Source organism: Pseudorasbora parva, chromosome 19 (genome assembly GCF_024679245.1).
Source record: "Pseudorasbora parva isolate DD20220531a chromosome 19, ASM2467924v1, whole genome shotgun sequence".
Classification (NCBI taxonomy): domain Eukaryota; kingdom Metazoa; phylum Chordata; class Actinopteri; order Cypriniformes; family Gobionidae; genus Pseudorasbora; species Pseudorasbora parva.
In genome coordinates, this window is record NC_090190.1 from 4,489,933 (window position 1) to 4,507,193 (window position 17,261).

The 17,261-nt window shown below is 37.0% G+C and overlaps 1 protein-coding gene across 2 annotated transcripts; it reads right to left on the reverse strand.

The window, feature by feature from the left end:
* Positions 1–1,765: 1,765 nt before the first annotated feature.
* Positions 1,766–13,828, reverse strand: matn1 (matrilin 1). Of its 2 annotated transcripts, none has more exons than XM_067425276.1 (8): positions 13,678–13,828; positions 9,699–10,045; positions 7,759–7,981; positions 5,496–5,624; positions 3,988–4,392; positions 3,754–3,906; positions 3,582–3,659; positions 1,766–2,435 (listed from the first exon to the last, which is right to left on the reverse strand). In XM_067425276.1, exons 1-8 carry the CDS (start codon positions 13,757–13,759, stop codon positions 2,386–2,388), a joined length of 1,467 nt encoding a protein of 488 aa, XP_067281377.1. In that variant the 5' UTR covers positions 13,760–13,828; the 3' UTR covers positions 1,766–2,385. The 2 variants fall into 2 exon arrangements, with proteins under 2 accessions (XP_067281377.1, XP_067281376.1); XM_067425275.1 differs by having other exon boundaries at positions 3,582–3,662.
* Positions 13,829–17,261: the final 3,433 nt, after the last annotated feature.

The window sequence follows — 17,261 nt, forward strand, 5'->3', positions numbered from 1 at the left end:
TTTGAGTCTAACTTTTATAAAAGTATTTGAGAAAAACACATTACTGATGTGAATCTTGTGACAAAACAATGGCACTGACACATTTTTAAGGTATATCAGTGCAAGTTGGTTTCAATTAACAGCTCAAACATTAATTTTAGTGGGATTAGGATTTGATGCAAGCTGGTAGACTTTAGCAACAAAGCAATGTATAAGCTTTCCATTTCCATCTTAAAAATGAAAATTCACACATCCTAATGATATTGTTGTGAACAGTTCTCAATAATTCTCCATTTTTTAATTTTTTTTTACATAAAATTATAGATTGGGCTGATCAAAATTATCAAAGAGTGAGTGGCTCTATTTTATTTAGTTATCAGAATGTCATTTTTAATCAGACTGATGACTTATGCCGAACTTCTCTAAAGATTTAGTACATTTAAAGGGATAGTTCATCCAAAAATGATTTGATACAATGATAATGATACAAATGATCCCATAATTTACTCACCCTCAAGTCATCCTAGCTGTATATGACTTTATTCTTCTTTTAGCCAAATACAACCAGAGTTTTATTAAAAAATATCCTGGTTCTTCCAAGCTTTAATAATGGTAGTGAATGGTAACTTTGATTTTGAAAGCTAAAAAAGTGCATCCATCCATCATAACAGTAATCCATACGGCTCCAGTAAGTTAATAAAGGCTTTCTGAAGCAATGCAGTGTGCTTGGAAAAATATCCATATTTATACCTGTATAATATATACATATATGCTATAATTACTGGCTTCCGGTAATGGTCGTACGCGAGTCGAGTTCCAGCGGAAGAGTGACCTCTGATCCGATGCTTGAGAATCGAGCAAAACAAAACACCAGTCATGAATTAGAAGTCTAAAACAATAATTAAAAAGAGAAATGATGCATAAGTTTGAGTTTGTTGCCCTATTTGTTTGAACCGCAAGAGGTGTCTATTCTTAATAAAGCTTACACTACTCCTACATCCAGCATCATGCATCAGGTCAGAGGTCACTTTTCCACCAGAAATTGATTCGTATATGACCGCCACATCATTTTAACCTCTCCCTTCAACAATCGACTGCAAGTTTTTATACAGATCTGCCATCATCCAGTCAACAACAGAACCAAGCCCGGCCTACATGTACATCACAATACAGAAGAACAGATCTCTCACTACTTCGGTTTCATTGACTTTAAAATGGTCAAGGTGGACTGCACCTGAAAATCACATAACAACTGAAAAACAGAATAAGAAAGAGTATATTTAAATTCACCGTATTCATAAAACATTATAGGCAAAAAGTACACAGAGGACTTACAATAATATTTGGATGTGCACATCCAAAGGATACTTTACTATCCCATGACCATGAGGCTATGGGAAGTTTATGAATGGCAGTGATGCTGGTAGGTCACATGACAATGACAACATGGCGAATGTAGTGCGTCCGAGATACATAATTACTAAAAACATTAATTGCTGTGTTGTATTCAACATTAAAATTGGCAGATAATGAAGGCTCTGTAGTTAGAGAACACCTCATTCACTTCACCTACCACCTTTCATTACCGCTGATGTTATATAACTGCAGCTGCTATACATGCTTACACACACTTATGCTTGCACTTTACATCCCTCGGTACCCGTGGCTCCTAATAATAAATAATTACACTGAACATTTTCTCTTATGTAACCTTGTATTGAAGTGAAATCAAGCCTAACACGCAGCTGTTCGACACGCTCAAAAACAAGGACACAACAAACAAAGACACAGACACAAAATGGGGTTTTATTGAATCACATCACAAGCATATTTAGCACTTGCCGAGTCAGTGAATGTTTGCCTGTGAGTTACGTGTGTGTGTGTGTGTGTGTGTGTGTTGTGTCTGTGTATGTGTGTGCTTCATAGAGTGTTTTATGTGAGAAAATAATCAAGCATTCACACATTTATTTCAAGTCAAAACTTATATTAAATTACCATTATATATAAAATAATACCTTCGGGGCAGAATCTGAAAGAATGTGTTTGAGAAAGCTCGGATGATGAAAAGGGAAGACAGAATGAAGCCTTCACTGGATCTAATAGACACACCACCTCCCCACAGGGAAGACTTTATTGTCCATGTGAAGATCGTCTCAGGTTTTTTACTCTTACAGGGGTTCGATGGGGGGATGGCTGTTTGAGAACTGACACCTTCCGCTTTTATGGTGACCATAATTCAGAGTAAGCGTGGTCACATGACAATCAGTGCTCCATCCCCATGGACAATAGTGATGAAGGCAGATAGAAATGGAGTGGATCTTAAGCATTAGGGTCAGAGGTCACAGGAGGCATTTTTTACAAGAAAAGAAAGGGATGGTAGAGTAAGATTTAGAGGTTTGATCCTTCTCAAACGATCTTGTTCTCCAGGGCAGCGATCCTTTTCGTCACAGCGTCCAGTGATGCTTTTGTCAAGGAAAGGATGCAATAGAACCATCCTAACCAGCTCTAAACACTTCTGAGGCTTTATGCATTTATATGGCTATACTTCTACATTTCTTTTAGAGACACTTAATTTCTGGTCATTACTGATAATCTGATAATTATTTGTATGTTATGGCTGATAACCAGTAAATGTATAGTATACTACTATACATATATAGTATATTTATATATAGTATAAAATACTATATTTTATATACTTATGTATATATATATTTTAACTTATTTTATATAAAAAGATGAATTTATATATCAAACATTATGTATAGTATGAAAAAATGGATATTCATTCACTAAAGATTACATTTAACAATGTTATTACATTTTGTTAGTATATGTTTTATTTTATATTATGTTTTTATATTTGTATTATATATTTGAAAAAAATTATATATTTTTTATTTTTTTAAAACAATTATTGTTTTGAAACAATATGTCAGAAAATCGATAAGCCAATTTTTTTTTCATGTCATGACTGAAACCAGTAAATTAATTTTAATATACTTATATATTTTTTAAATTCATACACATAACTTATTATTTGATGTATGACATTTTAATACAATATATTATAAAATATATACTATTATGTCTAAATTTAAACTTAAAAAAATTAAAAATTAAAATGTAGGTATCACAACATTATTATGTACATAATGAAAAAAATGTATATTCATTCACTAAAGATTAAATTTAAGTGTCATTAAATTATTGTTTCAAATATAAATATTATATTTAAATTCTATTTTTTTTTAATATTTATTATATATGTTATATTTAGAAAAATGCATTTTTGTAAAAAAAAAAAGTACAAATAGTTGAAAATGAGCATGCTAAATTACATTTCCAATATAACACTATATCATGCATTCCTAATTCTTTGCATATGATTTTAATTATTATACAAATGTGTTTCTTTTTTTTCTTTTTTTTAAGGCACATCTTTCCTCGGAAGATAGAGAAGACACATTTAACTGATATATAGACCAGCATTATGTAAATCAATACTGAATAATGAGCGTTATAGTCTTTGTGTAGAGTATTTTCAGCATAGCAGAAGGGGAGTTGAGCTCTGAACGCAAACGCTGTTAAGGAAAGGATATATTTCTTTGTTAATGCCTGTAGTGCCTCCTCCACCTTTTTCTGGAACTTGACAACGGAATTACATTCACAGGGATCTTCTGCTGTAAGTAATAGGACAGCAAAAACAAATCAAATGGATGAAGTTTCAATGCTAGTCTGGTTTCAGTGCTAATTTTACAGGATTTTATTTACCTTCACAAACATTGATTTGCAGCTTCTTGGCGATTTGGTTCATGGTTTTGAAGTCCGCTGTGTAGAAGTAATGGTCAGCGATGGGCTCAGAGGCGATCTCTCTCAGCTCGTCCTCAACAGCATTGCCAACACCCACAGCGTACATCTTAAAGCCTGAAGCACACACACAATGTACTGTAAAACACTCATTGCACTTTGCATTGCATATCTGTGTGTGTGTGTGTTTCCTCTAACCGCTCTCCTTGGCCTTCCTGGCGGCGTCTCCAATGAAGTCTTGCGACCTGCCGTCAGTGAAGAATATACCGACCTTTGCTACTCCAGGTCTGGCTCCCTGGTTAGGATTGAAGCTGTTGTCCACCAGGAAACTGAGGGCCTGGCCAGTCATGGTTCCCCTCTCCATATAGTCCATCCTTTTCACAGCTTCTTTCAGGGACTTTTTGTTGTTGTAGCGTCCCAAAGGGAACTCCTGCTTCACGGAGCTGGAATACTGCACCAGTCCCACATGGGTGTTGGTTTCCGACACGTCCAGTTTGTCGATGATCATGTTGATCCATTTCTTGACCAGCTCGAAGTTCTCTGGTCTCACACTCTTGGACCCGTCGATCACGAAGACCACATCTGTGGCTGCGTTACTGCAAGCTGAAACAAGAGAGAGAGCAAGTGTTTGTTAAATGGGGTTTCCAAACTGGGGTCCTGGGACCCCCACGGGGCCGCAAGAGGGGGCCTCAAAATTTTACTAAATTAATTTATGACTCTCAAAGTTAATATGTAAACTTAAGATAATAAAAATAAAGTGTTAATTATACATTTGCCAAATACACAGTACCAGTCAAAAGTTTGGAAACATTACTATTTTTAATGTTTTTGAAAAAAGTCTCTTATGCTCATGCAAGGCTGCATAATTAGATTTTTTTTTAAATACAGAAAAAAACAGTAATATTTTAAAATATTATTACAATTTAAAATAATAAAAAATGTATATATTTGATTATATTTTAAAATGTAATTTATGAGATCCAAGCTGAATTTTCAGCATCATTACTCCAGTCTGTTGTGCTGCTTAAGACAATTCAGCTTTGATCACTGGAATATAATATATTTTAAAGTATAATAAAAACATTATTTTAAATTGTAATAATATTTCACAATATTACAGTATTTTATATATTTTTGATAAACCGGTACAGTTTTATTTATTTATATATATATATATATATATATATATATATATATATATATATATATATATATATATATATATATATATATATATATATATATATATATATATATATAAAACAGTTCCTTGTGACAATCTTAAAACATAACTGATTGTCTTTAATGTTTGTCTAACATTACTCTGGTGGGCATAAACAGATTTATACCCACTTATAAACTTATAAGTAGCACTTAGAATTTAGCATTTCTTGTTTTATAAATTATTCTGTATGAAAATATATAGAAGCCTTTATATTTTAGGACAAGGATGTTGATATTTGAGGGTAATATTAACAAGCTCAACACCATAGTGGTAACTGATGTCGAATTATAAATGGGCCATTGAGTCACATGATTTGTCCATTTAGAGTGAATGTGTGTTGGGTAGTAGGTTGTGAAAAATAAAATGTCTCTTGACCAATAAGACTGTGATTCATCATTAAAGCAGGGGTTTTATATCCATCAAAAACTGCACATGTATATGAAGTCTTTGACACTTACCCAACATTCACACACATACTCACCGCTGCATGATCGGCCGTCGCTCATGAGTGTGTGGCCATCTCTGCAGGCGCACTTGAAAGATCCGGGTGTGCTGATGCAAATGTGCTCACAGTCATGATCGCCTGACGCGCATAGGTCCGACACATTTTCTACCATGAATGTAACACACACACACACACCGGGTGGGGGAAGGAAGGGTTAGCGAGGAGAGAATTATTCTATGTAAAAGTGGGAACTCAAGAAAATCAATGCGTTTTAACAATCCGCTGCACTCGAAACGAACAGCAAATCTTTAAAACACACAGAAATATGTCAGAGACCCAGGCACTTGAGGACAGAAGATAACAATCATAAACGTTTTGGCTTTTCTCTCAATATTGTTTGTCTCAGGTGGCTGTTGCTCTGATGCAGACTTTCTACCGCATTGGTTCTCAACCTTTTAAAGTTTCTCAAATATCACATACAGTGCAAAAAAGGACGTCTTGTTTTAATAAAAATTTCAAGATACATTTACTAGGGAAGCAACATGATTTAATATGTTAAGTCTTGTTTTCTAAAAATGGGAAACAAACAAAAAATATTTTTCTTCACTGACAAATATTTGTATATTATAGCCTACTAAAGACATCAAGTGAAATGTTTTATTTTTTTGCAGCTGATCTTATTGCGTATGTATTTGTAGGAGTTTCCCTTATTTAAAGTGCCCCTATTATGCTTTTTTTTTTTTTTTTTTTTTTTAAGTTTTTGATTTAGTTTTTAAGGTCTCCTACAACAGTTTTACACGCATCAAAGGTACAAAAATACTTTGATTTTCCTATAATATAGATCGTAGATTGATATTATCAATCTGATTGGTCATTTACATTTACATTTATGCATTTGGCAGATGCTTTTATCCAAAGCAACTTACATTGCATTCAAGGCACACATTTTTACATTGTCATTTCTTGCTTTCCCTGGGAATCGAACCCATGACCTTTCCGTTGCTAGTGCCACGCTCTACTGGTTGAGCTACAGGAAAGTCCCAGTCTGTTGTGACTGGTCTATCGCGTACAGCGCGTGTCGGACGCTAAACGCCTCAACTGAACTTCAGCTCCAGAGACTTCCAAGCTCAGCAATTGTACACACTGTAAAGACTGTAACGATGGCGTGGATTTTACAATTTCAAAACAAATCTTACTCCTTTATCTTTACTCAAAGTAGTAAGAACGACAGACGATCTGCATTAATAGACCGTTTTAGGTAATAGTGTCCCACAGCTGATGAGCAGATGATAAGAATGATAATAACGTGAGTTCACCGGAAACGTACACAATATAAAACAAAACGATGTATTTGAACACTCGGTAAAAAATATATACATCAATAATTATTCATATGTACAGGTTGTGATTCTGAGGAGCAGCTGGTCCAAATAAACTGGAACTGACTCATCTTTCAAGAGCAAGCGTTTTGTGAATCCCACGAGAAGCAGTCGTCAGTAAAATGACATGTTTAAGGGTGGGTCAAGTTGTTAGCAGGAGGAAAACGTTCAACATAGGCGGGCACTCTAATTATGTAAAATACATCAATACATTTATTCATCATGCACTTTTGACTTTACAACTGCGCAGAATGTTTAAACAGCTACATTACACACTGCATGAAAGGTAATATTTGGGGAAAAAAGTAATAATATATATAATAATATTAATAAAATAATGCAACGTATTTTACTACGTTTTTTTCTAGTCAATTTACTAATATTTGTAGCATTAGTTAATTCCCCCAAAAAACATCTTAAGGAAATGCTGTGATAGTTGTGCTGCTCTTGGTAGATTAATTGTGTTGGTCATTATGTAAATTAGCTGTTGCGTCTGTGTTCCTTAATTAGCACATTGTCAGTAGATCATGCGCAGAACTTTCCACTCTCATCTGCACTTTTATGGAATTGCGTTCTCACGCTAATTGGCCCTGTTTAGGAAATCTGACCCTTATATCTTAGGTCATCTTGCTTCTCAAGTAAATATATCTTGAATTAAAAAGTACTTTTTTTCCAGTGCATAACCAAGCTGAGAACCACTGCACTGCAGCGACTACGATCACATCAGTGATTACACATGCTTTTACTTCCTCCCCCGGAGAGCCGAGTGCAGTGCAGCATCGAGCACAGGGTGGAGATCTACGGAGATTAATGATAACATGCCCAACAGTACATGCCCTCATATACACCTTTAATATCTCTGGCCGTGGTGAGGACAGTCTCCAGACCTTTATTTCCTTCCCCTTCATCCTCTCACTTACCACAGAAGGCCTCCTGGAACTTCTTGGTGAGCTTCTCAATGAGGCTGTAGCTCTCCACGTAGTCCACGTGATCCTCCAGAGGCTCGCTGGCCATTTGCCTGAGCGTGGTCATGTCCACACGGCCCACTCCGATGGCAAATAGCTCAATTCCGGACTCACGCGCCTTTGCTGCAATGTCACGGATGTTGTCCTGAGGTCTGCCATCAGTCACAATAATTGCCACCTGCAAATGATTATTAATGAGATTTTTTTATCTAAAACTGGAGATATTCTTACATAATAGTAGATTTAGAATTCGCCTGGGTGTAATGTATCCATTGTGGATTACGTAACGCAAGATGCATGTTGCCAAAGAGGCTTAAAGCTGTTATTGATGCAAATAGGGGTTTTATGAGATTGCTACACTCTTGAATTTTCACAGCGAAGCCATAGAAGAACCCTTTGTGGTACCCCGAAGAACCTATATAGTGATGATTTCACACTTGGCTTGATTGCTTGGTCAGAAACAAAAATCAATTGCTTCCACCTTTGGTCTGTTCACATAGCCTGGATGCCAGCCGAACTTAGCCCCGCCCACAACATTTTTAGGTCAGGCGGTTCGGTCTGGCCTCCATCCATAGAGGAGTGATTATGCCTGAACAGAAACTGTTCAGACCAATGAAATCATCAGGGCGGGCTTTAGACGATGACGGACAGATGATCAACAGTAACGTAATCATGCACGTCATCAAAGGGGCTTGGATTATATTTACTCGAATCCTAAACGGAGAGTTTGTTTGTATCTGCATTCACCTTCACAATTTCTCTCTGAAATGATGAACATGTTGGATAAGTGCTCTGTGTATCATTAAAATCTTTTATTTTTTTACAACACCGGCAAAAAGATCGTTTATTCCAGCTCGCGTGCAGACAGGGTTGCCAAGTTTTTACAACAAAACCTGCCAACTACTAGCCCTAAACAATAGCTTCTCGGGGGGGTTCACCGAGAAAAAATGGTGTTTGAGGAGTAACGTGTTATTTTTTCCCTGCTTAAATTCACACTCATGGGTCTGCATGACCACGTCAGGCTACTGTTCACATTAACTGTGTCTCAAATTCAGATGCTGCATCCTTCAAAGGCTGCTTTTGTGGACTGAATGTTACAGTGGATTGGCAAAGGTCTAATTTCTCCCCGTTTGTCTATGATCAGTGTAGCGTTTTTAACATCTTGGAACATAATTAGAGAATGCCCTTTTAATTGGTCACTTCAGTCATTGTGAGTCACGTATCGTAGCAACGATGACAACAAGTGACAACAGCGGGAAATGTAAACATTTTCATTTTTGTCATTCAGAAATTAACAAAAGATGGTTCAGCTATAGGCGCCACCATCTCGTTAGCAGCAGGAATTCATTCGCCGACCGTCACAGTGCATTATGGGTATTCTCTAGCTGTTGAGCTTGCATCACTCATTATTGCGGTGCATTGTTGGATTGTCGTTAAAGTAGTATATATTTACATAAATTAATAATCATTTGAAGCAAATTGAGTATTTTAAACACATCGAAAATCATTCCAGAATAGTGAGCAATCTAGAGTGTGGTAAATAGATACAATAGGATCATGTATGGCTGAAACTATTGCCATTTTAGTCTTTAAGCAGCCTTATATTGTCTACATTATGCCTTTATTGTGAATTTGATTATAAACAATATGCTTTCGTGTTGTGCTGCTAGTGTTTGCCAGTGATTCTATGCTTTTCTGGGACCGGGAAATGACTGAAATGGTGTTAAGATAACATTTTCCCAAGACACACATTATGAACCTGGCATCCTCCATTCTTTCTGACAACAAAGCACCTGCTGAACACAACAAGCTCGTAATCACGACTTCTGAAGTGGGAATTAGGGAACTTCCGATAGCACGTGAAGGCAGCATAAGTGTAACGTTAGGGTTCTGACCTTGCTGATACCAGGTGATTTGCGCGCTCCCTCGGCTTCACTGAAGGCCACGTTCATGGCGAACTGGATGGCGAGGCCTGTCATGGTGCCGGTGGACAGAGGCTCGATCTTGGACACGGCCTTGACAAGCGCCGCCTTGGTTTTGTGGGACTTCAGCGAGACCTCGTTCTTCACCCGACTGGCGTAGTTCACGACGCCCACGCGAGTAGCATCAGCTCCGACGGTCAAACCGTCAATAACTTTGGCTAGGAAGACCTTGACCTGCTCAAACTCAGCGGGGCGGACGCTTCGAGAGCTGTCGATTATGAACACTACATCGGTGGGCTTGGTGTTACACAAACCTGCGGCTGGAAAGAGTGAAAGAACAGAGAGAGGATGTAAATATGTGTGATACTGTACAATTCAATATGTTTAGATCCCAGACAGGCCACACACACAAATTATTTGAGAAAAACCATGTACTTCCAGCCACTATGACCACATAGGCTCAGTGGGTTTCTATATAGCACAGGGGTTCGTGACTCCAAAATGTTCTATAAGGAGAAATGTCTTAAAGGGATAGTTCACCCAAAAATGACAATTCTGTCATTAATTACTCACCCGCATGTCGTTCAAAACCTGTAAGACTTTAGTTCGTCTTCGAAACACAAAGGAAGATCTTTTTGATGAAATCTGAAATCTCTGATCCTTCAAAAAGTTTGATTGAATTGGTTGAAAGATTGAATTTAGACATTAATCAACTCATATCAGTTATGATAAAAGGAAAGCTCAAGCATTATCGCTTGGCATGCAAGAACCAATGAGAATCATTTTTGTGTTACGCATCACGTCTGAGCTTCAGCAAGAACCAATGAGGTTCATTCTCGTGTTACGCATCACGTTTGAGCTTCAGCGAGAACCAATGAGGTTCATTCTCGTGTTACGCATCACGTTTTGAGCTTCAGCAAGAACCAATGAGGTTAATTTTCTTGTTACGCATCACGTTTGAGCTTCAGCAAGAACCAATGAGGTTCATTCTCATGTTACGCATCACGTTTGAGCTTCAGCAAGAACCAATGAGGTTCATTCTCATGTTACGCATCACGTTTGAGCTTCAGCAAGAACCAATGAGGTTCATTCTCGTGTTACGCATCACATTTGAACTTCAGTGAGAACCAATGAGGTTCATTCTTGTGTTACGCATCACGTTTGAGCTTCAGCAGGAACCAATGAGGTTAATTCTTGTGTTACGCATCACGTCTGAGCTTCAGCAAGAACCAATGAGGTTCATTCTCGTGTTACGCATCACGTTTGAACTTCAGCGAGAACCAATGAGGTTCATTCTCGTCAAGCTTGCATGAAGCAGGTTCGGTTGAGCTTCTGTTTATGTTCGCTGACTAATGTTTATATGTGAATAAAAGCCTAAATTCAATCTGTTCATCATATAAATCGATCGAGTCTCTTCAGAAAATGTGGACTAAACCGCTCAATTAATATGGATTTTTACAAGTTTTACAATTTCTTCATGAACTTTTTGAAGCGTCAGTGGTAGCTGCGTAGCTGTCAATGGAGGGACAGAAAACTCTCAGATTTCATCAAAAAGATTCATTTGTGTTCAGAAGATGAATGAAATTCTTACGGGTTGGGAACGACATGATGGAGAGTAATTAATGACAGAATTGTAATTTTTGGGTGAACTATCCTTTTAAATGATTGCATAATATTTTCATGTTTTTCTTTTTATCTATAGTGATAAAGTTTACAAGCTGTTTAATTCATAACATCAAATTAAAAAACGAATAAAAAAAAGTGAATTAAATCTAAATCCATAAAATTACCCAATAATGGGAACCACTAAAAGGTTATATGACACGCATCACAGAACACTTTACAGTTCCACTTAGAGTCTTTTCTTCTAGGAGTGAATTATCGTCTTATTAAGATGGGGAATGTACTGTGGTAGAATTTTTCAAACTGATATGAATCGAGTTAGGCTATTTCTAGAAAAAAAGGTGGACTCTAACCAACCTGTGGGGACGGAAACCACTATCACTGCTTTACCACTTCCGAGAGAGTCAGGTGACGTTAACATGATGCATACATATGATCTGTTGATAATATTCTCCATACTTTCTCATTGGTTACACACATACCAAATTGAATCACTAAGGTATAATATTCTGTATGTTAGATAGACACTATTAATGTGCATATGAAACTCTCCTGCAAGGTCTATTATTTATTGAGAAGTAGTTTACAGCACATTTCAAGCATATTTTTGAATCATAAAGTAGGAATCGAGTAAAATGTAAATGAAGATAATCATTAAAACCATAGTACCATCAAATTATTTCATAACACTTTCTCGGTACTCTTGACTCCTCATCACTCTTTTGATCAGAAAATACTGTGCCGTAGATTTACTTTGAGGAGAGACATGTTCCTTCAGAAATCATTCTGATGTAATGATTTAGTGCTGAAGAAACATTTCTGAAAGTTGAACACAGTTGTGCTGCTTAATTTTTGTGGAAGCTGCAATAATAGGATACTTTGAGAAATAGAGTTCAAAAGAACAGCATTTATTTTAAATAGAAATCTTTACATTATACATCTCTTTACTGTCACTTTTGATCAATTTAATTGTATCCTTGCTGAATAAAATGATTAATTCCTTTAAAATAACGCTTTTAAATAGTGGTGTACAAATTGGGGTGTGGGAAAGAAAGAGAGTGAGAAGCCAGACAGTCTGCATGTCACTCAATAAATGTACAGTGCTGGCCGTTCTCATAATAACTCCCATTGATTATACATTCAGCCTCAGGTATGCACACACACACACACACACACACACACACACACACACACACACACACACACACACACACACACACACACACACACACACACACACACACACACTCACGCAGTACAGGGACTCTTTGTGCACAAATGTAGACATTTGAATCCTTAAAAACACATTTTCCTAGAGGACGTACAAGTTGTGTACAACCACTGGAAACATAACTCTAATTACCTACTCGATTAGATTATTTCTCTTCGTTTTTAACACCTAGACCTGCATAAATTAAACTAATAATTGATACTAGGCGCAGTTCTATAAAGCAATTCTACACAGAAATTAGAAAAACATAACATGCATTTAAAGGTCAAAGGTCATATATTTGCTTAACATTGAACACTACCATCCAAACTGTTGTGCAAAACAAAAATATAGGAGAATAAAATGATTGTAAATGCATTTTAGCAGCTCAGTCTTCCTATAGATGTGATAATGCTTGTGTCCAGGCTTCTGAACCAACTTAAACCAGCAAGACATTCTGACTGACACACATTTTTGTGCAATTTTGTCTGATTATCTGGTTATTTAGCATGCAAGTCAAGCGGCGAGGAACTAATCAAACCAGATAAACTGATTGATTAGTTAGTGGATAGACAAACATTATCAAAGTATCTTCTTACTCAGTATTTTAGTCTTGTTTCCTAGTACGAATATCTAAATATTATTAAATCAAGACAAATCCGTAAATAAGTAAATGCTATGAAGTTTACTTAAAAACGGATCAGAATGAAGTGAGTTTCTGCTTAAAACAAGATAGAATATGTCAATTATATAAAAAAATAATCTTATTTTTCTGACCCCTATGGCAGATTTTTTTGGTCACACTTTAGTTTCAGGTCCAATTCTCACTATTAACTCATTTTGCCTCAATAAACTCCTAATTACTGCTGATTAATAGTTAGTACGGTAGTTGTTAAGTTTAGGTATTGGGTGATTAAGGGATGAAAGAATAAGGTCATGCAGAATAAGGCATTAGTATGTGCTAATAAACAGCCTAGTAATATGAATGCTAAGTAGTGAGAATTTGACCCTAAACTAAATTATTTTTTCCCCTAAAGACCTTTTTGTTGTTGTAGTGTTTATTCTGTTGGTGATAAATGAATAACATTGCTGGATCTGTTAATGATGCTATTTTCTTACCCATAGCAGCAGCATTTCTCAGATCCACGGTGGCTTGAGCTCCCAGGATGCATAGCAGCATCACAAACCCCTTCAGCGTCATAATGTAAAGCGGCGTGAGTCCTAAAGACCTGCTCGACAACCAGAGACAGACTGATTCACAGCGAGAGAAACGTGCAGGTTATCAACACACACATATTCACAGATACACACTTAAGTTTGGAGACGCCGCCCTCAAATTCATCTCCCTGAGGTGTACGGGCTGTTTTTGGGAGGAGGGGGATACCTGAGAGTTTGGGTAGGAAAGACAAACACACCTTGATCTGTGTATGTGTTTGTATAAGGGAAACCGGGTTCATTCGGAGCCCTAGGAGGGGTCTCTAACTTGGGGTTGAACTCAAATAAACATTAGGATGAATCTGTCTTTTCTGGGCACTTTTCCTTTCAAATTAATCTCACACACGCAGGAATTTATGCACAGGAATTATGTGGGAAGCCTCCATGCCTGATCCAACACAGACGGCCCTGTTCTGACTGTGTGTACGTGTATGTCTGTGTTTTTCTACTATACACACCATGCCGTGTCTAGTATGCGTATGCCTGCTGGGAAATGCGAGTATCGTATGTGTGTCTGAGACAAAAATGTATAATATTGAGTCAAGTGTGATATGCCATTTCTAGAAGGTTTCTATTAGAGGTGCTCACCACAAGCTCTATTTTCCCCTACAGATACAAAATTTTGTTTTTTATTATGGAATATTGAGGTATTTATTATAAAAGATTTATCCTTGCACCTCATTTCTTTAAAAGAAAATGAATGTACCCTCATAATCTTTAACCGAAATAACTTCCCCTCCCTCTTGCAGCGACACCTCTTCTCTTCTCACGTGAGTGACGAGGGCGGGGCAACCTGTCACTCACATGAGATCGGCCAATAGCAATCCACAACCATCCAATCAAATCTCCACGGACAAAATCAAGCCCCGGCCTACATTTGTTCTTGTTCGATAAGCCGTTTCACTCTATATACGTCACAATCAGGGAAGAAACGGCTATTTATGCAACTTATGTTGACTTTAAAGGATTTTTTCATTATTTACTGTAACTGGCATGTCTTTCTAAACCAAGCATGAAAATAAATAAAAATAGTGCCCACAGCTATCAAGCTAGTGATTTTTTTAGTTTTTGGTTTCCTGTGTTGAAAATCAAGTGTTCAGTGTTGTTTATATGTCTATGCTGTGTTTTTAATATGCTTTTAATCAAACCATGTGCAAATTCATAAGTCAACACCATTGTAGAGTATTTTCTCTTTAAAATGTTAGCGAAACAAAGACAGTCTCAAAGACCTGGCTTGAAATCGCTGGCGTTTCTGACATCACAACCAATCATGTAACCAATCATGTCAACATGTGGGCGGGCTTTAGCATCTCATTAACTGTAATGTGAAGCAGGAGCGTCTCAAGAGAAACGTTTCTAAGGATGCTGACCGATACTGAAGGCAGACTGAGGGTGCGTTCACACTTGTCATATTTGGTTCGGTTAAAACGAACCCTGGTGCGATTGCTCGGTTAGTGCGGTTCATTTGAACATATGTGAGCGCTGCCATCCGAAACCCTGGTGCACACAAAACAAGCGGACCGAGACCGCTTAAAAGATGGCTATCGGTCTGCTTCCAAACGAACTCTGGTGCGGTTCGATTGATATATGAACACAACACGGACCAAAGACATGTAAACGGACCAAAAACCGGACGTAATGTCACAAGATGAGATGCATAGTCAGCTGATTTGACGACGCAGAAAGATCGGTGTATCCAAAATGAATAACTTTAACATTAGAGGGCAAACGTGGAGCAACAAGAAAATGCCTAATCAATATTTGGTCAGACGAGCATGTTTCGAAAATGCTAGAAAAAAACGCACAAAAAGCATACCTGGTTTTTCTCATCAAAGGACCAGTGCTGCCCATTATTAGTAGGAACAGACGACAGAACGCCCGTCTCTTTTCTGCACAACGGAGGAAATACTGATGCTGTTTTGAATGTTTTGAACATTTTATGAGCTCTTCATGAGATCTCAGCGGGTAAAAATAATGCCATATGTACACGCATAAAATGACCGTGTGTAATCCGCACACAGCATTGTTTTGAATGTTCGGTAAGCGAGCTCCTACGTCATATAAGCCGACCAATCAGGTTGTGAGCGTCTCCCTATGCCTTTGGTTCGGTAACTTTAGGTTCGCTGTTAAAAATGCCAGTGTGAACGCTAAGCGGACCAGGACTATATGTTTTGTTTTTGTTTTTTGGTCCGGACCAAACGAACCAAACTAACCGAACTACAATTGTGAACGCACCCTGAGATGGCGAACAAGAACATGGTTTGTGTAACATTAGCAACACATCATTAGCTGTTTGATAAGCCAAAGGATAATCATATTCCTTACTGTTATGTGCTTAGTTGTAAAGAGCACCGTTGTGCAGCGTTTACCTCAGTAAAGTTGAGCGAGTGGATCAGGGGTGAGTGAGTGAGCTGGGCCCCCACATTTGCATATTCATGGTTCTGCGTAAATGAAGCAAGGGTGTAGAGTTACATACAAGCTATTATATTTTAGGGCATGAGGAATTTTCTTTCACATGAAAAATCATTTAAATATGTCATTTTGTTGATCAAAGATGAGCTTTAAGTGATACAATTATACTACAGGGGTACTTTAAAATTCAGTGAGATATTGGATTTTTTGAAAAAGGTACAAACTGTAGACAGTTTTATGTTTTTTGCCCTGCCACCATCCATTTCACCGCTTAAAAAAATGTTTTTTGTTTGAGAATAAATGAGTCTGGAATGACATGAGGGTGAGGAACCGTTTAAAGCTGCTAGTGAAGTACTCTGAAACACTCAGAAAATAATTCCCCGGTAGTCGTGTTTGTCTATGTAAATGAACTGCGTGTGTTTGTTTATATATTGCACAACACAGCAATTAAGGTTTCTGAACACACACTGTTTCTCTCGGCCTCCTGCTTCTATCCATCCATCCACGACCTGCCGGAAAAAGCTCTCCGTACATGAAGTGTGCCAATGACTTTCACAAGAACATTTAAGTTTCCTTTTTTGCCCCATCTGTAGCACAGTAACACTCACTGGAAAACAGCTTAAATACATCTTAAATACTTTATATACACTGTTCAAAAGTCTGGAGTCTTTGTCTCTTGAAAAAAAAGTATCTTATGCTCACCAAGCCTGCATTTACTGAATGAAAAATACAGTAAAAACAGTAATATTATGAAATATTAGGCTATTACAATTTTAAATTATCTGAATATATATCAAAATGTAATTTATTCCTGTAAAGTAAAGCTGAATTTTCAGCATTATTACTCTTCTCTACTCTCATCATTACATTAACTACATTACATTAGTTTTTCATTAAAAACAAACAAAAAAAACAATATTATTTATTTTTTCATGTATCATTGAGCACGGTTAAGATTTTTTTTTGGTTCACATTTATTATATCAAGCAAATCATATATTTAATAATACAGATGAAATATTCCCTCTCTTTTCTTACACATAAAGCGGTCAAAATAAAAAGCTTCACATTAGTTAC